Raw genomic sequence first — 23346 nt, forward strand, 5'->3', positions numbered from 1 at the left:
ATCTTGGTTACCATAGCCAGAAAATGGGGTGAGCCAGCCAAGGTCACCACTGTAACTTGGGCAGTTTGGGCCCCTGGAATAGTGACGTCCTCTGACCAACTGCTGCCTGCACCAGGGCCAGGTCGGGAGGGGCTGACCCTAGCTGGGCCCATGCCAGAGGCAGCTCCTGCCCCCGCCCAGTGAGAACCCAGTTTTCTCCCTGGCAGCCGGGGGCACAGCTAAAGGCACCTCCAGGGCCCAGAGAAGATGCTTATGATGATCCACAGAATCTTCCGAGGCTCTCTCTCAGCCATTCGGTTGCACATCACCTGCCACGAGGAGTGGCCTCTGCCGAGGTCCGTTTGTCCATCAGCATGGTGGGCACAAGGCCTGGGGCCCACCATACCTTTTGGGCCCACAGTAATGTTCTAGTTTATTTTAAAATCAGCAGGGGGAAAAAATGAATATAGTCCAAACTAGATTATATTAGTCTTTATGCTCATGCAATCATAAGACATAAATTTTAGTATTTTTTTAATGGAGGAAGGGGCCCCCAAAGGCCAAAGGGCCCATGACTGTCCAGACTCAAGCTTTCTCTTAAGAACCAGATGACGACAGTTACCAGGCTACATTTACATGGTGCTTGCCATGTGGCAGACACTCCCCGCCAGCATGAGGCAGGTGCCATTTTTTACCCCTATTTTATAGATGAGTGTGTGGAAACACAGAGACGTTGAGGCACTAGCACAAGGTCACACAGCTAGGAAGCGAAGGCTCTAGGTTTTCCATTCCCCAGAAGCACGGTCCAGCACGGAGCAAAGCACTCCACCTCCCATCTTCAGCATCTGAAGGAAATGAAGGTGACTCTCAGTTTTCTCCAAGCACAACCATTGGTACTGCCTTAGCTACAGGGCCCCACCTGGGAAATGTTTCAAAACAAGGAGCTCCCCTAAAGCTGATGCTGTCTGCACCTTTCAGAGCAGCCACAACTTCCCTCCAAGAAAAGGGTCCATTTCTCTATGAACAAAAAGAAAAAAAATTAACGACTCTTCATCACAGGTACCTCACCACCTGTGCACCTGTGCCTTTGGGGCTATTTCTGTTTGTGCACATGTTTGGATGTGTGACACTGGTATGTGCGTGTCAGTGGATTTGGAGGCATGTGTGTGTCTGTCTACCTGTCCCCATACGCTTGTGTATCTACAGACACATACGCCTGAAATGGGCACCAAGAAACTGCTGTACTTCTCTGAGAACAAATCAGCAAACTCCCCACATAGAAGCCCACTGAACCATTTTCCCCAGGTTGCTCAAGAGAAGCTGAGGCCCAAAGAGGCTGCCCGAGGTCTGGGGCCATCCAAAATAAGTCACTGGCTGAGACAGAAGCCAGGAGTCTTGTCCCCTGCCTCCTAATCCCTACTGACCCCCAAGACCTGTCACCTAGTTCAGTCTGCCTCTCTGTTTACAATGTCAGTTCCTAGACCAGAGTGACCCTTCGCAGAGCTTGGGGACCAACAGTCCTGGGTCTAAGGTGTACTAACCCCTCTATTAAGACTAGCCTCTAGAATACCATAGAACGTTCCCCACAGCCTGAGGTCCCCCAGACACCCCTACGGCCTAAGAACATCACAGCAGGAAACACCCCTATACACACCTTCATGCTCCCTGACTCTGTCTTATTTTTCATCAGAACTTTACTCATTTTTATATTACAAAGTAATGCATGCTTGTTTTAAAAAAGAATTTAAGCTGTATAAAATACGTAAGTTAGAATCCTCTTGTGCCTCCAGATAACCACCATCAACAGTGAGGTGCATAATGTTCTGAACTTCTTTATTGGGAAATAATTCCTAAGGTAATCCCCGGGGCCCAGCTCAGAAAATGACTTCCAAGGAGCACATGGATGAAGGGAAGGAAGAGCAGACCGTGACCAGGCTGAATGAAGTCAGGCTTTGGGGCAAATGGGTTAAACCAGACATAGACTGAACCCTAGCCTGTCCAGGCTCTGGATAGAACTTCTGGGCACATAGTGCTTTGGACCCACACCAAGTCACTAACCCAGCTGTGCCACTTGACCTTGACATTCAAGTCATGGAAACTTAGAACTGAAAGGAGCCTGGGTATGCATCTGGTCCCGTCCGCCCATGTTAGAGACAGCAAGACAGAAGGCTTTGCAGAGAGACAGCTGAGCTGGCTCTAGATAGAAATTTGTCCAACCAGGCACCTTCCAGGGGCTGTCTGGACCTCACCTCCATCCATAGTCTGGGAGCAGGTGCTGGAAAGCAGAGGATCCCCCAAGACCAGACTATATTAGTGGAAATAGGGAGAAAGAAAAAAGAGGGAGCAACAGAAAACTATAAGACAGAGGAGGAAGGGGTACATCGCAGCAGTTTGAAGCTCCCCCAGACTGGTGTTAAAAGTGCTGACTTCAAATCCTGGTTCCGTTGCTAAGCAGCTGTGAGACCCTGGCCAGTCACTGACCTCCTGAGTCTCAACTTCCTCATCTTTAGTGAATGGACAAAAATGTCTACTTCATGTCGTCGGGAGAACTCAGTGAATGCAAGAAGTATTGAACACAATGCCTCGTACACCGTAGGTGCCCAATAAATGATGATTAAAAAGAATGAGGTGGGGAAGAGAATGAGAACATACTCCAAGCAGAGCAGTGGACCCCCAAAACCTGGTAACCCCAGAAGTTGTTCTGTGTCAGGAGATTTGGGGATCCATGCCTCTGGGCCAACCCCGTCTCCTGTCCAAATTAAACAGTAACAACCCAAGGTCAGGGAAAGGGCCTTGTCGGACCAGGTTTCTCTCCAAGGAGTGGCTCAGCCTTGACCACCTCCCCTTCTGCCTATAAGTGTGCCCCCACCCATCCCGACAGCGGCTCGGTCCTGAGCAAGTCGCACTCACAACATGTTGGGTGTCACGGTCCTCGCCGCGCTTCTGGCCTATGGTAAGGTGTGGGTCGGGGACCAGCTGCAGCCAGAGCAAGGGACACTGGGCCAGCTTCCTGGGGACACGGGTGGGAGCAGGGAGCCCTTCGTTCTCCAGGGCTCCAGGAAAAAAGTTTTGGGGTCCTACATGGGTTCAGATACTGCTGGCTAGCTGTGTGTCAGACGAGCCCCTTGCCTGCTGGGGGGATATGTATATGCCTCCATGTCTACGAAATAGAGCTAATGGTCTGACCCCCCAGGGTGAGTATTACAGGTGAGGCGTGGGCCTGGGGACACAGTAAATGCCTGCTCCTGGTTTCACTGCAGGGAGCCTGGGGCCTATCCTTCCCAGTGTTGGCATCCCTCCTGGGGATGCTTTACCCACCCATTCCTCGGGGGCCTTCTCCCAGATTAGGAATCAAGGAACTTGGCTGGGATGTCACTCACTTCCAGCAGAACCTCAGACAAGCCACTTCACCTCTAAACCTCACTGGTGTTTTTGGCAAATGAGAGCACTTGATGAAGAGTCCTTCCGGATAACAATAGCAGCAGCAATAATAATAGCAGCTGCTGTGCATTGCATGGTTACTGTGAGCCAGGCACAGGGACAGGCCCTTTACGTGCAGGAGCTCACCAGATCCTCACAACAGCCCTGTGAGGCAGGGCCTAGTGATATCTCCACTTTACAGATGAGGACACGAAGGCTCAGTAAGGCCCAGCCTCTTGCCTAAGACCACATGGCTGGTTAGTGGTAGAGCCAGAATTTGAGTCTGGGTCTGCCTCACTGTGGAGCACAGGCCCCTGACCCCCACACACTCCCCAGTTATGACAGCCGGAGTTCTGGATTCAGTGCTCACACACCGCATTACGCTGTGGTCTAAAAAGGGACGGCAGGCTAAGGATGAAGAACACAGGTGGCCCTGGGCACTCAGGCACATGCAGCCACCTTTTTATTTCCTTTAACGTACTAAGCGTTTATTCCGTACCAGGCCTTCCGCTAAACTCTTCATGTGCATTGGCTAATTTTGCTCACACACAAACTACCAGGTTACGGCCATTCTTCCCATTTCACAGAAAGGAAGGCCAGGGCCCAGAGAACTAGATGGTTTCCCCAAAGTCATGCAGTGAAATCTGAACCCATGGCTGCCTAAAGTCTGTGCTCTTTCCACCTGCCCATCCCCAACCTGGATGCCAGCCCCACTCACCTGTGCACCTCCTCTCTTGTCTCCACCAGCCTCCAGTTGTGGGGTCCCCACCTTCCTGCCAAACCTCTCAGCCCGAGTGGTGGGAGGAGACGATGCCAGGCCCCACAGCTGGCCCTGGCAGGTGAGCACACTGCTGCAGGGGTGGGAGGTGGGGATGGGGGTAAGGTTCCCTGGGGGCTGACACGTGGCCCTCCGCACCCTCCTCCAGATCTCCCTCCAGTACCTCAGGGATGACACGTGGAGACACACGTGCGGTGGCACCTTGATCGCCAGCAACTACGTCCTCACGGCGGCCCATTGCATCAGGTGAGCAGGAGTTATGCTGGAAGAACCCACCCCCTATCCTCGGGTGGGAGCCCACTAAGCTGCTCTCACTGAGCCAGGCACTGGGCCAACTAAGCTACTTACATCCAATACCTTAGCTCATCATTTATTCATTCAACAAACATTTGTTGTACATTTAGTATGTGCCAGGGAACACAGCAGTGAGGACAAAGTCTGCTCTTGGAGCTTAAATCCTAGTGGAAAATAGAGCAACAGACCATTCAATGAGTCAATATTTAACATATCAAGTGGCAACGAAGAAAAAAAAAGGCAGGAAGAGGATTAAAAAGTATGAGGGATTCTGTTTTAAGTGAGGTGATCAGGGGACAATCTCTCTGAAAGGGGAATATTTGAGCAAAGACCTGAAAGAAATTGGTCTCAGGGAAGGGTGTTCCAGGTGGAGGAACAGCCAATGTGAAGGCCTAGAGGAGGGAGCCCATTGGTATGTTGGAGAAATAACATGGCAGCTGGTGTGGCAGAACACCAGGGGCAGTGGGGGTGACGAGTTAACGAGGCACATAGGCAAGAAACAACGGACTAGTTAATTCATTCTCACTGCTGCCCTGGGAAGTGAGTTCCAGTATTCACTCCATTACAGGTGAGGGAACCGGGGCTACCCAAGTGGCCTTGACTCCAAGACCAGGGTCCCTACCCCAGGTCCTGGAAAGGGTCAGCAGAAATGGACACTCCCTTTCCCCAATAATTCTCCCCGTGGCTATGGAGCTGGATCGCCAAAGCTCTGAGTCCCTACTCTACCCCATTGGCCGGAGGGGGACGGAGGCGGCCCTGACCGGTCCCCTCCTCTGCTCAGCAACACCCTGACCTACCGTGTGGCCCTGGGGAAGAACAACCTGGCAGAGGACAACGAGGAGGGCTCCCTGTTCGTGGGCGTGGACACCATCTTTGTCCATGAGAAGTGGAACTCTTTCCTGGTGCGGTGAGTGCCCGTCTGTGGGCCCCTGGGAGCAGCACAGACGAGCGGGGAGGGGTCCCTGAGACAGAACCTGCCCCACCCTGTCCCTGGACCCCTTCCATATCCTGAACAGCCAGCTGATGACCCCTTTAAGCAAAATAGCAAAATGTTAGCTGGCATCTCCATCGTTGGTCAAGGGTCCCCAGAAGGTACACGATGAATAAAGACACTGAGACCCCATGAAGTCTCAGCCAGAGGCGAAGCCAAACTCAGCTTTATTGAGTGCCTCACCCTAACTGCAGGAAGCACTTCACACGACACTTATTTAATCCTCCCAACAGCCCTAGCGAGGAATTGAGACTCAGAGAGGTGAAGGAATATGTCCTAGGCCACACAGCCCAGGATGTTGAAAACCCAGAATCAAGCCAGGTCTGCCTGGGGGTCCCAGCTTTCATTCTGTTAACACGAAAATATTTAAAAATTGCATCTGCAAGTGTCCTTCGTTTATCATTATAATTTCCAGCTTTCTTTAGCGTAATTTCTGGTTGATACATGGCCTGCGGTGGTTTGGAATGCTTCTGCTCTAGTCTCGCCACCGTAAAGCCCTATGTGATGTGAGGACGTGGCTACATCTAAAGGGGTGGGTGTACCTGTGACACGGTGGTTCATTTGCCGTCTGACATCCCTGTTGGCCGGTAAGAGCTAGCCGCCTGGGACATTTATGGAGGACCTCTGGTCACCACAGGCCTGACTCTCAACTCACAGCTGGGGCCTCTTAGCTCTGGTTCGTGGAGCCAGGGCCCTCCACCATGCTCACCACCTCTGCTCTGGTTCCAGCAATGACATTGCCCTCATCAAGCTGGCAGAGCCCGTCCTGATGAGTGACACCATCCAGACGGCATGCCTGCCAGAGGAGGGCTCGTTGCTGCCTCAAGATTATCCCTGCTACGTCACTGGCTGGGGCCGCCTCTGGAGTGAGTATAGCCCCTTGACAAATCACGAGGGCCTTCCTGGTGGAAGCGGTTCCCACAATAAGCACGCTACTGTTATTTGCCCACCATTTTTCCTTTTGGCCTAAACATCTTCACATCTTTTTCAACTTTGTAATACACACAGTTAACAGGCACATACCCTGTGACAGACACTCTAACAAGTGCATATCAGGAATATGGAAGGATTAAATGGATTAGAATTTGTCAAGCTCTTAGAACAAGGCTCAGCACATACTAAGGGCCATGTAAGTGACTACTAAAAAAATGAAACTAGCCGTTTGCCGGCAGGGCATTTGCTCTTACGGCATACCATGTGCCCAAACCAACTCCAGCTGAATTGAAACGTTAAATGAGGATACGTGCACATGATGTGGAGGAAATGCAGATCAATACTTGGAAAATCTGAGGGTAAGAAAGACCTTTTAATGTGTGACACCAAAGGCAGAGACCTACAAGGACACAATGGACAATTAAAACCCCAGAATCCAAGTTAAAGATAGCTCAGCTCAGTGACTGTTCCTGGAGGGTTTCCCATGGACTCGTTCTGCCTGGTCGGCTCCCCCACCCCACGCTCCACGGGGTCTCCTGCCCACACAGTTGGGACCATTGGCTCACAGTCTGTCCTCTTGATGAAGGGCATGTGTGTGGTTCCCACAAAGCCTAGCCGGAGCTCACCTGGGTCCTGCCCCAGCCCCATCCGGCCCTGCGCTCCTGAAGGCCTGCGGCTGCCTGGGCTGACTCTCCCGGCACCATGTGTCCCCTCCGCAGCCAATGGGCCCATTGCGGACGAGCTGCAGCAGGGCCTGCAGCCTGTGGTGGATCATGCCACATGCACCCGGAGCGACTGGTGGGGCACCATGGTGAAGGACACGATGGTGTGCGCAGGGGGTGATGGCATCATCTCATCCTGCAACGTGAGTGTCTGGGACCCCCCCGCCGTCCCTCTCCAGGTGCCAAGTGGAAGGGGGCAGTGAGGAATGCAGAGGGCGGGGAGTGGGGAGACCCACATAAATGAATGTAAGTGGGGGGCCAGAGGGTCACTCTGGGCTGGGGGCTTTCACTGTGGGGGCAGGATGCATTCTCAGTCTCAGGAGCAGACTGAGCCCTGGTTGGGCCCAGGAGGCTTAGAGGACACCTGTCACTCCCACCTCCTCCCCTTACCCCACTTCCCAGCACCATGGCCAGAGCATGAGAGCCAGCATGAGTCTCTGACTTCCAGTCCCAGTCCCACCACTCAGTAGCTGTGTAATCTTGGGCAGGCTGTTTAAACTCTCCAGACCTCAGTTTCCCCATCCATAAAATGGGGCTAGAGTAAACACAGGGCTGCCATGAACACTGAGTCTCCAAAGCATAAAAGAGACTTCACTGAAGTGTCAGCACATGTTCCTTCATGCCAGCAGCCCCATCAGTCCTGGGAGACAGAGGATTTAGGGAGTCTGACACAGACCCAGGAAGCGCCCAGGGGGTTCAGGGACTGTGCTGTTCTCAAACCTGCAACCCCTCCCTGCTCCACCTCCCTCACTTCCCAGGGCCTCCAGCGCAGCTCCCAGCATCCTCACCCCTCTGGGCAGTCAAGGAGTCTTAGACATGGTGACCTGAACAGCGAGGGAAACTGAGGCACAGAGAGAATTATTACCATCCCGAGATCACACAGCAGACCAAGAGCTAGTCTGACAGCCCAGAATTGAGGCCAAGACACCCCCAAACCACATCTTCTCTGCCTCCCTCACCACAGACAGGATAAGACCAAACAAGGGGTACCAAGGCTGAGGTCAACCCACACCTCCCAGCCTGACCTGTCCCTGCTCCCTAAGCCTGCCCGTGGGGGAGGCCTGGTGGTGACATCTGCTCTGCCTGGCACAGGGGGACTCGGGTGGCCCGCTGAACTGCCAGGCCGAGAACGGCTCCTGGGAGGTGCGGGGCATCGTCAGCTTCGGCTCCGGGCTGGGCTGCAACACCAAAAAGAAGCCCACGGTCTTCACCCGCGTGTCCGCCTACAACAGCTGGATCACTGAGGTGGGTGCCCGGCTCTGAGCCTTCTCCCTGCGCCCTCCAGCCCACCCTCCCTCACCCACCCTTCCTTCCTTCCGACAGTCACTCCCTCACTCATTCAAGAAGTGTTGAGTGCTCACTGTATGCGGGCATGGAGCTGGTTGTGGGGAAGGAAATGGCCATTAACCTCTCCGGCCACTCGTCCACTGGCTTTAGCAAATACTTATGTCCCCGTCCCAGACACCCCACCAGTCCCCCAAGAAGTGAAATGTGGCTCCATGAGAGCGGGGCTCAGCAGAGAAGAGGGGGCAGAGTGGAGGGCCACATATATCTTGAGGGTTGGGGGACCAGAGCGTCACTCCAGGCCAAGGGCTTTCACACTGGGGACAGGTTGTGTTCTCAGCCCCATGGGCACAGTGGTCTGAAACGCTAGGATGGGGGGCATCAGTCCCCTTGGACAGAAGAGAGACAGCCTTGCCAAGGCCTGGGGCTGCCTGCCATGCCCCCTTTTCCTACAACAGTCCCTCATCTTTGCTCTTCCAGAAAATGCAACTGTGATTCACCCTTGGGAGCCATGGCCTCAAATCCCTGCAACCACAATAAACCTCCTTCCCCCTCTGGCTGCCTGCATCCTTGATTTATGTCTCCCGCCGTGGGTCCCAGACCCTCCCAGGGCTGCCCCTTTCTACCCTAGGGATGCAGCCCGGCTGGTCAGGCCTTCCAGGGAGCAGCTGAGGCTGCTAGCCCCGGGGAGTCTCAGGAAACCACCCGGTAGCCTGAGGGGACCTGAGCTGGGGACACATCAGACACTTGCCTCTCAACATCTCACAAGCTGTGGCCCTCATCCAATCCCCCTTTTCCTGATTCTGCCCCCCACAGAGGAGTCTGGGAGTCCTCAGGCCCTGCAGCTGCAGGTGGAAGATGGCGTGTCCCCAAGGACAGCCTCCCAGCCCAGAGAGGCCAGCCACAGAAGGATGCCTGGTGCCCAGGGATAACCACTGGTTCCCTGAGAAAGAGGTTCCCTAGCAGGCTCGCCACCCCAGAGCAGACCCCGCAGCTGCCGCCAGCCTGGGCTCTCTGAGCCCAGAAGCATTTAGTGAGCTCTGACCTCAGGGCAGCCCAGGGTAGAGCACCGTGAGGGCACAAGAGGAGGAAGAGACCCCGGCCGAGCCTCAGGGGGGCAGGTTTGAGGAACGCGATGGTTTCCACACACAGTCACAGCAGGCCAGAGCTGGGAAAGCTTCCACGGTATTAAACAGGCAGGGAAACTGAGGCCAGAGGCAGGAAAGAGCTGGGCCAGGGCATAGAAAGAGAGAACCAGGAATGCGTGAACCACAGAGGAAGGGGAAGCCCACCCGGGCTGACTGGACGGCAGTGAGGCCAACAGAGAGAGTGATCCAGTGTCCCCCAAGAGACAGTCCAAGCGGGGACCCTGCCCTGGCCATGGCGCTCCTAAGAATGTGCAGATTCTACAGGGAGAGGTGCCCCCACCCCAGCCTCTGAACCCCTCCTTCTAGAGCCCTTGGCTCCAACTGCCTCTGGTTGGTCCATGAGTTGTCCTCTTTCCCATCAGACTTTGCCCCCCACCCAGAGGTGAGGACCATGGCATACCTCCCAAGCCTTGCTAGCCTAAGGCAAGTCTCAGGGAAGGCTGCGTACCCAACAAGCCCTGGCGCCTACTAGCAGCCTGGCACCAGCTCAGTCCTGAGAATCCAGGGATGGTTCAGACAAGATCTCTGCTCTGCAAGAGACAGACCAATACACAGATCATTGAGTTCCCTGGTGTCAGCAGGCAGGAGCAGTCCAGGATAGCTTCCTGGAGGTGGTGATGCCCAAGCTAAGTCTTACAATTTGAACAGAAGGTACCCAAAGACTGAAGGCGCTTCTGATTACTTGACTCAAACTTCACTCCCAGCTACCTCCTTTTGTGCCTGTCTCCATCTCACAGGTTATAAATGCTAAAGACTTTCTGTCCTCCAATTCCTTGCAGTTATAATAGTGAAATAAAAGCTAACACATGGAGTACTTACTATGTGCCACGTACTGTTCTCCACTTTTACGTGTATTACTTCACTTAATCCCCAAAACAACCTATGAGGTATGTTGTTATTAACATCATCCCCATTTTACAGATGAGAAAACTGAGGCTAGAGAGGGTTAGTGATTTCCCGAGGTGATTTAACCAGGAGGTGATGGAGCTGGGATCCAGATTTCGGTAATCCAATCCCAGATCCCATGCTCTTGACCACTAAGCTCTACTGCTCTGCAGTGAATATGAATATAGGCATGATGCCTGGAGCTGAGGCAGCCATCCTGTAGCCAAGAAAGTTGAGAGCTATGAGCTCTGATATCAACAGGCTGCAGATCCAATCCCAGCAACTGTTCTCTGAATGTCTTGTTATGTGAAAAGAATAAACTTGCATGTATTTTAGCCACTATAGTCAGGTTCTCAGTCACTTGCAGTTCAGCATACTCCTAACTGATACCCTGGGGGGATAACATCAGGGGTCAATCCCCTGGCTGAGGAAAGGGCATGAGTAAAGTCATAGTAACTGCTTGGAAGACATCTCCAAGCAGCTGCTGTTGCCAGAGCATAAGGCATAGGGCAGGGACAGGGTGACCAACTGTCCTGATACTGAGTAGTTTTCCAGGACATGGGACTTCCAGTGCTAAAACTGGGACAGCCCCTGGCAAACTGGGATGGTTGGCCACCCTAGCAGAGAGGGGCAGGCGATGTGACTGGAAAGTAAGCAAAGGCCCTTCATGGAAGGCCTTGTAGCCATGATAGGGGGTTGTTGGGACTTTATTCTGAGGGCAATAGGGAGCCATAGAAGGGTTAGAGAAGTGACCACTGTTGTCAGATGTGCCTGCCAAAGTATTCGTCTGTGCCGGTGGGGCAGGCGTGAAGGGGTGAGGAGGTGGAGAAATGGAAGTTCCCATGGCCAGGATCTTCATCTGACCCTAAACTCCTTGATCATATAATTGGCCTACCTACTGCTAGGCTCATGCTTCCACACCCATTGGCAATAAGCTATGATTGACTGAGTCACTATATAAAGAGCTCTGCCCAGTGCTCTGGGCGGAGATAGAGACAGGACCGGGTTACAGACCTGAGGGCGGCTGGACACAAATGTGACTAGTGCTTGACCTACTGCCAGGAGAATAAAGCCAGGTATAAACCCTTTTACCCCAAGGATGTGCCATTGCCACTTTTTGGTCTCACCGAATGCACAGTGAACCTGCCGGGGGCTGAAACCCTCAGGTGAGACAATCTGACCGCTGTGCGAGGATGATTTGGAGCAGGAAAGAGGGGAGGCCAGTTAGGAGCTGCTGCAGTGGGTTAGGCCACAAGTACTGTGGCCCAACCAAGGCAACAACAGAAAGGAGACAGTTCAGGAATTTAGTCTTTATTTAAGAAGCGTACATGTAGTGTTGAACAGCTGCCCCCCAAGTCCCAAATGCATATAAACTTTTGGGAATGTGATTGAATTATCAAGAGTACTTTTCATTAGCTAATAACTGGTGAAACACAAGCCATAGTTCTGTTTGTTCCACAGGTGTGTAAAATTCTCAGACTCAGGCACAAGATCACTGTTGTGTCCAAGAGTCAGTGCCTATTTGTGGTGGACAGAATAATAGCTCTCCCAGGACATTCCTGTCCTAATCCCCAGAACCTGTGAATTAATGACCTTATGTGGCAAAAGGGATTTTGCAGGTGTGATTAATTTAAGGGACTTGGGATGGGGAGATTTTCCTGGAGTATCCAGGTGGGCCCAGTGCAATCACACAGTCTTCTAAGAGGGAGGCAGGGGGGGTTAGTCAGAAGGAGATACGAGGACAGAGCAGGGGGTCAGAGTCAGAGGGAGATGTGAGGGTGTTAGCTGCTGGCTTCATGGACGGAGGCAGGGGCCACAAGCCAAGGAACGCAGGCTGCCTCTACAGCTGGAAGACGAAGGAAGGGGTTCTCTCCGCGCCTCCAGGAACCAGCCCTGCTTCAGTCCAGTGAGGCTGACTGTGGACTCTGCCTCCAGAACTGTAAGAGAATCTATTTGTGTGTTTTAAGCCCCTGCATTTTTGTGATAATTTGCTAAAGCAGCAAAAGGAAGTGAACATACCATCGCTTCTCCCTTCTGGCAAAATCTATAGGACACTGTGGGGACATGGGGGAGAGGAACAGAAGGTGTCATGAAGGTTCCCTGGGATCTGGCTTAGGTGACAGCAAGGATTTATGAGCTTTATCCAAGAGGTCCCAAACCAGTGGCTGGAAGTGAGGGCCAGTGGTCATTTAGGCACCGGCCCTCCCATCTCCACCTTCTGCCTCAGCAGAGGACCCCCTGGCCTGGGGGCCCGAGAGCGCCACATGCCAACACCCCAGTACAGTGCCTTGTGGGTCTAACACAGCCACCATGGCCACTGTGTATTGAGCACTTGCTATCTGTGTGCCGGGCACCATCCAGGGGCCTTACTACCTGATCTCATTCATGATCATGACAACTATGATGATTACCTGCCTTTACAGATGAGGAAACTGAGGCTCAGAGAGGTTTAAAAACTCACCCAAGATCACACAGCTGGTAATCGGGTACCAGGACTTAACCCCAGATAGTCTGACTCCAGAGCCTGCGTGACTGATGGCCAAATCTTAGGGACCCCCCCTCAATACTGAAATCCTCTAGCGACCTTGCCAGGGGGTGTAGGCTGTGGGTATGCTCACAGACCTCAACGAAGATGGCAGTGAGTCCAGATAGACAAACGGCTTGCACGCACTCCATCAGCTACTGCTGGCATAATTAAGAACACTGACTAACAACCACAAACCCCCAGCGGCACCCAGTGACAAGCATTTATTGCTCACACACTGGGGGTCAGTTAGGTGGCCCTGATGAATTTGGCTGGAATTCCTCCTATCTAGGGAGCCACCTGGGGTTGGCTGGTCTAATCTGGGTCTGGCCGGGGCAGCTTAGCTCCTCCTCGGGCGGACACTGCAGAGTTACATGGCAAAAGGGATGAATCAGGGCTTCATGAAAGGGTGAGGAATCAGGGCTGTGTTGGCAATCTACCACCCTTACGTTATCTTTGACCCAAGTCAAGAGCATAAACTATGGCAGGGCACAAGGGAAGGCACACAGGGGGCTTGAGCTCTGAATGCTGCCACCACCAAGCAGTGTCACTGAGTCACCTAAACTCCCAGAGCTTCAGTTTCCTCATCTGTAAAATGGGCCCCTGCCCCCCACTCCCCATTAGCAGCCAGTGAAATAACAGAGGTTTGTGATAGAAAGAGTCACTACTACTGACCTCACACCCTGGACTCCTATGAGCAAATCCGTCCTTCCCCTTCTGTTTCTAGGGAGGGAGAGCCTCATTCCCAGCAGGCCACAGGGGCCAGTTTCCTGAGCTCACTCTTATCAGGTTGGGGCTTGGGTCTGTGAGATTCAACTGGTGGTGGGCCAAGGGGCAGGTAAGGGCAAAGAATAAATATGGAGAATCTTCCCAAAACATCAATTTTCTATGAAGACTGGGCGGGAAGAAAAAGATTTATATTAAAATAAAACTCAGCAATGCTATGATGTAAGCTGCAAAATTCAAATTAAACTTTCCAGATGAAGAAGGAGACTTCTGAGACATTTTTCCTGTCATGATGACTGCTGTGTGCTAGACCCCAAATCATTGTTCTACTGCAAACAAGAGCCTGCAAACCAAATGTTTATAAATAAAGATTTATTGGAACACAGCTATGCCCATATGGCTGCTTTTGCACAGCAACAGCAGAGCTGACTAGTTGCAACAGAGACCATATGGCCCGCAAGCCTAAAATATTTACTATCTGGTCCTTTACAGAAAAAGTTTGCCAACCCCTGATCTACTAGGATTTTTGGGTAGAACAGTTTGAAGAATTCTGTGCTATTCTGATGTCTGAGGCCTGCAGGTCTAAAGATTTAAGAGTGAGCATTTTATCGTACATTTACTCTGCTCAGCATTTTAGGTGAATACACCGTTATTTAATTCTAACAATAACCCTAAGCGACAGATGGGATTGGATTGTTTCTATTTGGTCGGTGAAGAAACTAAGAACAGGAGAGTTGAAACTTGCCCAAGTCCAGTTCTTGCCAAATTTTATCATGCACAAGAACTCTCTGGATATCTTGCTAAACTGCAGGTCCTGAATCAGGAGGTCTGGGTGGGACGGTCGGCTTTTCTAACCAGCTCCTTAGCTCTGCTGATACGTCTGGGCCAGACCACTCTTAAAGGTACAAGGATCCAAACCAGAGTCACCACACCAAAGCAGGAGCCTGGTGAAACCCAAGCCCCAAGCACTGAAATGTACGGCTTCTTGGAGGAACTGAATCCATTCGCATGAGTCACAAACCGCATGAGAAGTTCACATCTGCGTCTCCCTCCCCCGACGGAGACCTCAAGGACCCAGCCCAGTTTAGAACTCTACAGATTTCCCTGTTGTCCAACAACATATAAATGGGGGGACTGAACCCCAGAGAAGGGAGCAGGCTGTAGCACCTATTTGCTCTCTGCCTCCCCCCAAGCCTCCATTCCTTCTTCAGAAACCTGGGTTTTTATTTCCTGCCATGCCTCCCCAACTCCCACTCCTCCTATACATGGTCTGGGTGGTGCCTCTTGTCCAGATCTAGGGGCAGGACTAGTGTTCCAGGTCTGGCCAATCAACACGTTGCATCCCCTCCCCCACTAATACAATTGGTTCAGGGATGGTCCTCTGACCGGAGTCGGGCCCAATCACAGAGAGTTGAAGGACTTCGGCCCTTGCTCCCAGAAGGCTTTCACTTTCCCTGTGTTGGGTTTGAGGATGAGGGTGTGTGAGGCCACCGCGGCAAAATGGGGCAAAGCAGAAGGGTGGTTTTGCAACCGAGGATATGTCTGGCAGTGTGGAGACATTTCTGTTGTCATGATTTGGGGGATGAGAGAAAGAGGCAATGGCATCTCCTTGGTGGGGGGCCAGGGATGCGGTGCACAGGACGGTCCCCACAGCAAAGGATGGTTGCCCAAAACAGCAGTACTTCAGCTGAGAAACCCTGAACCAGAGATTCTGTAGCCGTCTTGTTCCCTGGAGAAGGAAGAACCTGGAGCCTAGGAGTGGATCCCCACAGCAGAGAGCAGACCAAAAGATGGAGAGAAGCCAGGTTCTGACGACCTCATCAGAGCCCTGAGTCCAGCAGTGCCTAAAGCTAGATCTGCTCCTGGACTTTCCCATTTTGGGGCTCAGTCAATGACTTTTTAGCTTAAGCCTGTTTGATGGAGTTTTCTGACAAATTTCAGTTCCTCACAGCAGAGTGGTGAAACAGACTGGGCATAATGTCCCTCACTCTACTTTGCAGATGGGCAACCCCTGGCCAGAGAGCCTGTGTGACTTACCCAAGGTCACACAGCAAGCTCTTGGCATGGGCCAAACTGGTATTTGTTCAATGACCTCATGCAAGACAAACCTTACTTATATAGTGAAACAAACACAGCTACATGGAGCACAGTACCAAGTTCACATTTACTTTCAGGATAAAAATGGGAGACTTCAGAAATAGTTTGTTGTAGCCATTGCTACTGACTCTGTAAACAAGAGTCCAGACTTATGAGGAAGCAGGGGTAAAGCTGGGACGAGAACCCAGATGTTCTGATGCCCAGTCCAATGGGATTCTGCACCCCAGTCACCTCACCTTTGCATGACCCTTGGGCAACCACAGAATTCTTTCATGCCCATTTTCTCACCCTTACAACAGTTCCACAGTCTAGGCCTGGATTGTTATCTAGAAAACCCAGGCCCAGAAGATGAGTGATGTGTCCAAGATGTAACATTAAAATCTGATTGACTTGAACCCAGGGCTTCATGGTTGAAGTCCATTTTCTCCTCTGCTTTTCTGGCCAGGGCCAAAGGTAGAGTCTGTGGGCACAGAGCAGGGCTGTCTCACCAGAGCTTGGTCTGCCTGGCACTGGGCTCTGACCACAAACAAGGAGAGTGAAGGTCTAAGGAAGAGCGAGGAAAGAGGAAGCCCTGCTCATTTTCTCCACCCATCCCCTACCAAAAAGAAGAGGCTTATTGTAGTACTAGGAGAAGATTCAGAATGCCCTCCCCAGCAGCAAGGAGCTTTGAAATCAGACAAACCCAGATTGGGATTCCTCTTCTGGCTTAGAAGCTGTGTGACCTTGGGCAAGTCACTTTCCATCTCTGAACCTCAGCTTCCTCATCTGAAATATGGAACCCTCTTCCAGGGTGTTGTAAGACTTAGAAAGGACATGTGAATGCATCTGACATCTATGTGGTGTTTGGGTAACGGCAGCCCCCCTTTCTAAGAAACTCCTGCTTTAACACCATTTGGAAGAAAAAGTTCTTAGAGAAATGCACATTGCTGTTGTCTTGGGAGCCCACAGTGAAAGACACCTTGATCTACCCCAAAAAAGCCCTCCTCTGCCAACATTCTCTCCTCCAGCCCATTGCTGGTGCTGCCCTCCCTGATGCGTGGATCTGTATGGTGCTTCTCCTGTGGTTTTCAAATCCTCACTACCATGTTGGAAAACGTTTCTCTCCCTGTTTCACAGATGGGCAGGACCCAGGCTTAAGGACATACATCACTCATCCAGGGTCACACAGCAAGCCATGGCATGGCCTAGAACAGGCTTCCCCAGTCTCAACACCACTGACACGGGAGGGGCGGATAGCTCCTTGTCAGGGGCTACCCTGTATTCTGTGGGATGCTTACAGCATCTCTAGTCTCTGCCCACTAGATGCCAACAGTACTCTTCCCTGGCCATGACACCCAAAATTATCCCCAGACATTGTCCAATGTTCCCTGGTGGGCAATACCAACTCCACTGAGAACCACTGGCCTGGAATGCTGTGCGTTCAGCATGCCAACCTAATCTTTTCTTTGAAAGCACATCTGCAAGAACCAACAACTTGTATTTACTTCTTCTACTAACGTGCCACATAATCTCTTGAAAGCAGATAGAACCCAGGTTCAATATCAACCTTTGGCACCTTTTTCAAAGTATTTGCAGGGTGACAGTGAGAGAAAATGGAAAAAGAAATATTTGAACACAGGCCCTTTTTTCCTCTGGGCTTTGAGAAAATCCCCAACTTGTGTACTCCTAGCGTGTCTCTAGCCAATAAGCCAACTCATAAAACCAGGGCCTTAGCCAGAGCCACATGTACAGGACTCCTACAGACACACTGTGATCAAGGCCCAGCTGCCGTCTGCATTGAGCTGTAGGTAAGCTCTGTCACCCAGAAGCACTTTCCCAGTCCCCTGGACTCAGCCGTGTGGTTATAAGAAAGTTTGAATAAAGTTCCAAAGAAGTAGAGCTAAGGTCAGACTCTATGACCTCTGGGATCTTTCCAGAACAAGGATTTTCTGTTTGGGGTTTGGGAATGCAGCAGCAGTGGGTTACATTGTTTGGGTCACTGCTTGCTGGACTCAAAACCCTTCCTGTTTTACAGCTCCCAGCTGTGGGTTCCCCACTAGGGTGGTTAGAGGTGAAGATGTGAGGCTCGACAGCTGCCCCTGGCAGGTGAGTCACTGCCCACTCCACCTCCCTCCCTGCCCTTACCTACCTCACGACACCCCTGTGCCCTCCACCATGGGGTCTTTGCACTGGCAAACTCAAAGAGTAGGATGGGAAAATTCACCAATACAACACATTTCTGTAGCCTTAGTCAACCTTAGGGGTGGAGAGAGAGGGACCCCCACCCCACCACCCATACAGGCAAATTCCCAAATACAGTCTTATTCTGTTAACTAATCAGATGCTTGCTTACAAAGGTACTGTCATCCTATGAACCGTTCATCACCACCTATGCAAATGTTCCTTGCTTTCAAGAACTAATCAGTGTGTTTATGCAAATTGATTCTTAACTGCAAGCAAATTGATGTTACCAATGAAAGGAAATGTTTCATTTCCTTGAAATAATCATAGATATCAAAATTAAAATGTTGGATGGGGTACAGGCACAAATTACTAGGACCTGATAGTCATAGGATTCCCTAAGGAATTAATCTTGACAAGAATAAATAGAGTAGAACCTCTCTCATCTGCTGTGATTGGGACTGAGTAATTGAGAAGTTGGTTTTAGAGAAATTATTAGAAATGGTACACATATTCTGTAAACATTTTAATTTAAATCTTATAACTATATATTCATTCACCAGTCTTTGGAGTTCTTAACTAGCTTTCATGTGTAAACTAACCCCATAAGATACCATGTAAATTCCATTTCTTTAAAGTGAAGCAATGACTTTGAGACACTCATGAAGAAATCTGCACGTGCCCTTCCAGATTTTTATGACCTTTGTCTCCAAACTTTCCTTTTTTCTCACAGACACAGAAAGGGAAAATCCCAACCAAATGAATTGCAGAAAGATGTTCAGAAGAGTTATTTTTTAATAGTGTCTTTATTTAAATGTTTGCTGTTTTGTTCATCGTGGATTTTTTGTGTTAATTTATATCTTGTTAATATTGCATTAAAATGTCCCATAGCAATTTTTTAAAAGTCACGGTTATCCAGTCTCTCCGAAGCATTTAACTTAGTGTCCATACAAATCACAACTCTCTTTTTGAAGGAATATTTGTTGGTTACATGTTTAATGAATTTATATAATTACAGTAAGAGCACAATTGGCGTAAGCAGGCTTGCGAACAAAGGAGCTGAAACAGATCAAGTTAGCAAAAGTGAGTGTGCAGGGCCCTTGGGCGGCAGTCGGGGTATTTCACAGAGGGATTGGCAGGCTGCGGTTCACCTTCCCCGCCAGTACGGGAGCTTCAGTTACAGAACGGCGACTGATATTTCACATCTTATGTACAGGCACACCTCACTCTATTGCACTTCACTTTCTTGCACTTTGCAGATATCGACGTTTTGCAAACTGAAGGTTAGTGGCAGCCCTGCACTGAGCAAGTGTACGGGCGCCATTTTTCCAACAGTATTTGCTCCCTTCGCGTCTGTGTGTCACATTCTAGTAATTCTCACAGTATTTTAAACTTTCTCATGATTATTTATTTGCTATGGTGATCAGCGACCTTTGATGTTACTATTGTAATGGTTGTGGGGCACCAGCAATTGCACCATGTAAGAAAGCAAACTTAATAAATGTGTGTGTGCTGGCTGCCCCGGCCACTGGCTGCCCCCGCTGCCCCATCTCTCTCCTCCTCCGGCCTCCCTAGTCCCTGAGACACAACAATATTGAAATTAGGCCAATGAATAACCCCAGAAGCCTCTCAGGGTTCAAGTGAAAGAAAGAGTCCATCGATGCAGCTAACTTCATCGTGGTCGTATTTTAAGGAACCGCCATGGCGACCCCAGCCTTTAGCAGCCACCACCCTGCTCGGTCAGCAGCCGCCAAGAACCAGGGAGACCCTCCTCCAGCGAAGGGATTACAAGTCCCTGAAAGCTCAGGGGATGGGTAGCATTTCTTAGCAATAAAGTATTTTTTAATGAAAGTTATGTACATTGTGTTTTTAGCCACGATGCTATTGCACAGCTGATAGACTACAGGATAGTGTAAACGTAACTTTTGTGTGTACCGGGAAAACAACCACTTGGTTTGACTGCCTGTATCCACCCTCACGTTCACCCAGCGGTCTAGCACAGAACCCCTCCGTATCTCCGAGGTCGGCCTGAACTTGGCCCATTGGGCTTTTGCCTGTTCTTTTACTTCTCTTACATTCCCACAATAAGTTTTCCTCAGAAATGGAAGAGGGGCCACACACCCCTCCCCCGCAGCAGAAGTCACCCTCGTGCTAGAATCAGTCAGTGTTGTCTACAAAAATACCTCCCCCGCCCCGCCCTGGACAGTTGACACTGCTTAGACAAAGGTATTCTTGCTTGGGAACCAAATAATGTTAAGCCTCAGAAGCGTCTGTCTACACCTCCTGCTTCCGCTTTCCTGGAGAGATTTTGTTACTGAGGGGGTTGGGCAGATCAAGCAGGGTGAGGCCGAGGGGGAGAAAAGTGAGGCACTCAGTTTGGGGGTGCCACAAAACTCAGGAGCCAAAATGAATCATATTTTAAGGCAGTATTTTTTAACAATAAAACTTAATGTGAAAAAAAAGAAAAAAAACTTAATGTGAAAATAATCCATGATGAGCAACATATCAATACTTTAAACAAAGCCAGGATTAATGTAACTTGGCTCTGCACTGCCTGTGGGGTCTCTTCTATTCTACGCTCACCCCAAGATTGTGGCCCTAAGTCACAATCAGGCAGCTACTTGAAAATAAAGCACTAGATGCTTTAGAATTAAAGCAGGATGCATAAAGTTTCCAAATATAGGAAGCCAGATGAACAACTCAATTACCTTTCTCAGTGGGTAATATAAAAAATATCTAACAGCCCTTATGGCATGGGTCACATTGTAGAAATGTCTACCATCTGCCTTAGTTTACTCATCTGTGAAATGGGTAGAAAAGTGCCTCATTGTGAGTTGATTCACATCCTGAGCTCAGAACACTTGTCTAGTACATGTAAGTGCTCAAATTGTTAGACATTCAAAATGTTAGCTATTATGATAGTCATCCCAATTCCCTGCACAGTAAGCATTAGGATCCCCACTTTCCAGGAAGATTATATAACTGCCCAAAGTTACCCTGTTATTATAATTTTTATTTTTTAGTATATAGTTGGTATAGGATGGTTGTCATTATTATATTGGTACAATTATTATGTTATAAATGACTGATTGCCTCTGGGGAAGAAAAATTCCCAAGCAGCAACTAGTGGCTTGTGGAGCAGTCACTTAGCTGGGCCCCTGGAGATGGTGCACGGGATGTGACTGCCCATAGTGGGGCCAGAGGAAAAGACAGCAGGAGCTGGCCCTCCCCATTCGGCCCCTTCCTCCCGGCTCCCCCAGGAGCCACATGAGGTGCTGGGCCAGCACAGCCTGGCTTGCTGGCCATCAGGGTCTCCAAGCTGGGGATGCACAAGGACAGAACCTTTAACCAGCCCTCCAGAGGGTATCTGCTGTCTGGGTGCAGTTGGGGATGAGGTGTGGGAGTCGGCGGACAGGTCTCACAGGAGGCAGCGGGCACAATCCCATGCCCTCTGTTGCTCCTCTGCAGGGACAGGGAGAGGCTCCAATCCCTTGGAGGTGAAGCCAGCCCCAGAGATGCCTGAGGTGGCGTGTGAACTGGGGGAGGGAGATGCAATACTGTCCGGGTCACCTCAGTCTCCTGCCAGCTAAGCCTGCAGGTCCCCTGTCCACCCAGGCACTCACTGCCCAGATATTTATTCCAGGCGAAGCCCTGAGGACATAGGGATGGGTCTGTAGTCCCCATGACTGTCAGTGGAGGACACAGTCCCTCCTGCATCCCCCACCTCCCTGCACCCACCTCTCAATAAGGCTTTTAACATTTTTGAAACTTCCCTGATGTCCTGCAGAGACAGCCTGCAGGGCCAATGACACAGGCAGATGACTAGGGTCTCAGAGCTCTCCAAAGCCTCCCAGCGATTTCTTCCTGCCCTGCAGGGAAATGGCAACAGCCCCTTCCCACTGCCCTTCTTAGGGGAGCACACACCATCCCATGTTCACACTAAGGCTTTAGTGGCTACCTGCCTGTACCATACAGCATGCTGGGCCCTGGACACTAGGGGCTAGACACCCAGAGATGCACAGGTCACCCAGCCAGCTCCCAGGGAGCTCTTGGAGGTAAGCGTGGCCATGAGGCAGTGCGCAGTAGTGGTTAGGGTTGAGCTCCTGGAGGCTGATGGCTTAGGTGTGGATCATGGCTGTGTGGCCCTGCACGAGTCCCTTAGGCTTCCTGTTGCCTCAGTGTCCTCTTTGGTAAATAGAGTTAATATCAGTGCCTACCTCTAGGGATGTTGTAGGCATAAATGAGATAATCTCTGTAAAGCACTTAGAAAACAGCCTGGTCCATGACAGAAGCCATATGTGTGAGTTACTAGTCATAGTGGTGGTAGAATCATAGTGCAACCAAGAGGTTAAGGGTAACCACCGAGGTCATGGGGAGTGTCCCAGGCCATGGGGACAAGGAGGGAGAGGAAGAAGGGATTTTGTGAGAATTCAATGAGATAAGGCGTGTAAAGCGCTTGGCTCGGTTCCAGGCACACAGAAAGCATGTTAGCTCCTGCTGGCATTATGCTGCCATCCGTGAGCTGGGACCACAAGGGTTAGCCTCATGGTGACCCACAGTGGAACGATATAAATGCACAGCAAACGTGAAACACGGGGCTCTAATGGGCAGCCCCTTCCCCTCCCATCGCCCCAGAGAAGCTCTCCATTTCGTTCTGCCAGAACTCTGGCCTTCCTCAGGGGGACGCCAGAGGTGGCTGAACTCGCGGAGGGCTTGGAGTCCTCCCTTGGCTGTAGCTGCTACCACAAGCTCTCTGTCTGCACACAAGTCTCCAGCTAAGCCTGCAGGTCCCCTGTCCACCCCAGGCACTCACTGACCAGGTATTTATTCCAGGATCAGTTCTGTAAGAGACGGACATGCCCTGAGCCCCATAGCCCTGCCCTGCTCACCTGGCCCCACTAGGGCAATGCCCACCTAGGGGCTGACAAACCCCTCTTCCTCCTGAGAACTAGGCAGAAACCCCCACCCCAGGAGGAGGTGGAGTAACCCCTGCTCCACCCAGCTCCCTGGGCCCCCTCAATCTCTGTGTGTCTAAAGTTGGATGAAAAGCCACATTGACGGTGGCCTTGTCCAAGGAGGTGAAAAACAAAGGATACTCCTCAGGCAGTATTAGTGGGTTCCTCGGGATATCTAGGTGGGGTATTTTAATTCTGCTTTTTTCTGTATGTAGGCTTAGAGCCCGCCATCCAAAGCAATAAACATATTAATCTGCAAAGCCCAAGCCCTGATTGTTTGAGACCTCTGCAGCCTTAAATAATTAGAAATTAGTCCCTCTAAAGGGTCCCCCAGCTATTCTGTAGGGTGACCAGTCATCTCGGGACTGAGGCCTCCCAGACACTCCATGCCGACTGCAGGGCATGTTTTCATCTTCCTCCTGGCATCACCACTGCCTTAGTTTGTCTGTC

The 23346-nt window shown here is 50.9% G+C and overlaps 1 protein-coding gene and 1 long non-coding RNA gene across 2 annotated transcripts; one reads left to right on the forward strand and one right to left on the reverse strand.

Annotated features, from left to right (window-relative positions):
* Window positions 1-477: 477 nt before the first annotated feature.
* On the reverse strand, window positions 478-4479 carry LOC108407503 (uncharacterized). The gene is made up of 3 exons (XR_005056338.2): window positions 4341-4479; window positions 4118-4250; window positions 478-824 (listed from the first exon to the last, which is right to left on the reverse strand). It is a non-coding gene; the product is annotated as an uncharacterized lncRNA (long non-coding RNA).
* Window positions 2767-8960, forward strand: LOC108407502 (chymotrypsin-C). The gene is made up of 8 exons (XM_017676884.3): window positions 2767-2932; window positions 4147-4238; window positions 4326-4423; window positions 5253-5378; window positions 6192-6328; window positions 7115-7260; window positions 8210-8362; window positions 8882-8960. The coding sequence occupies exons 1-8, from the start codon at window positions 2893-2895 to the stop codon at window positions 8894-8896; spliced, it is 807 nt and encodes a 268-aa protein (XP_017532373.3). The 5' UTR covers window positions 2767-2892; the 3' UTR covers window positions 8897-8960.
* The last annotated feature ends 14386 nt before the right edge of the window (window positions 8961-23346 follow it).

This window comes from Manis javanica, chromosome 4 (genome assembly GCF_040802235.1).
Source record: "Manis javanica isolate MJ-LG chromosome 4, MJ_LKY, whole genome shotgun sequence".
Lineage (NCBI taxonomy): Eukaryota > Metazoa > Chordata > Mammalia > Pholidota > Manidae > Manis > Manis javanica.

What these genes read in the sequence shown, in the direction of transcription:
- LOC108407502 (XM_017676884.3), top strand. Translation starts at nt 2,893, where the DNA reads ATGTTGGGTGTCACGGTCCTCGCCGCGCTTCTGGCCTATG. An exon ending in CGCCGCGCTTCTGGCCTATG is followed by an intron (nt 2,933 to 4,146) that starts GTAAGGTGTGGG and finishes TGTCTCCACCAG; the next exon opens with CCTCCAGTTGTGGGGTCCCC. An exon ending in GCATCATCTCATCCTGCAAC is followed by an intron (nt 7,261 to 8,209) that starts GTGAGTGTCTGG and finishes TGCCTGGCACAG; the next exon opens with GGGGACTCGGGTGGCCCGCT.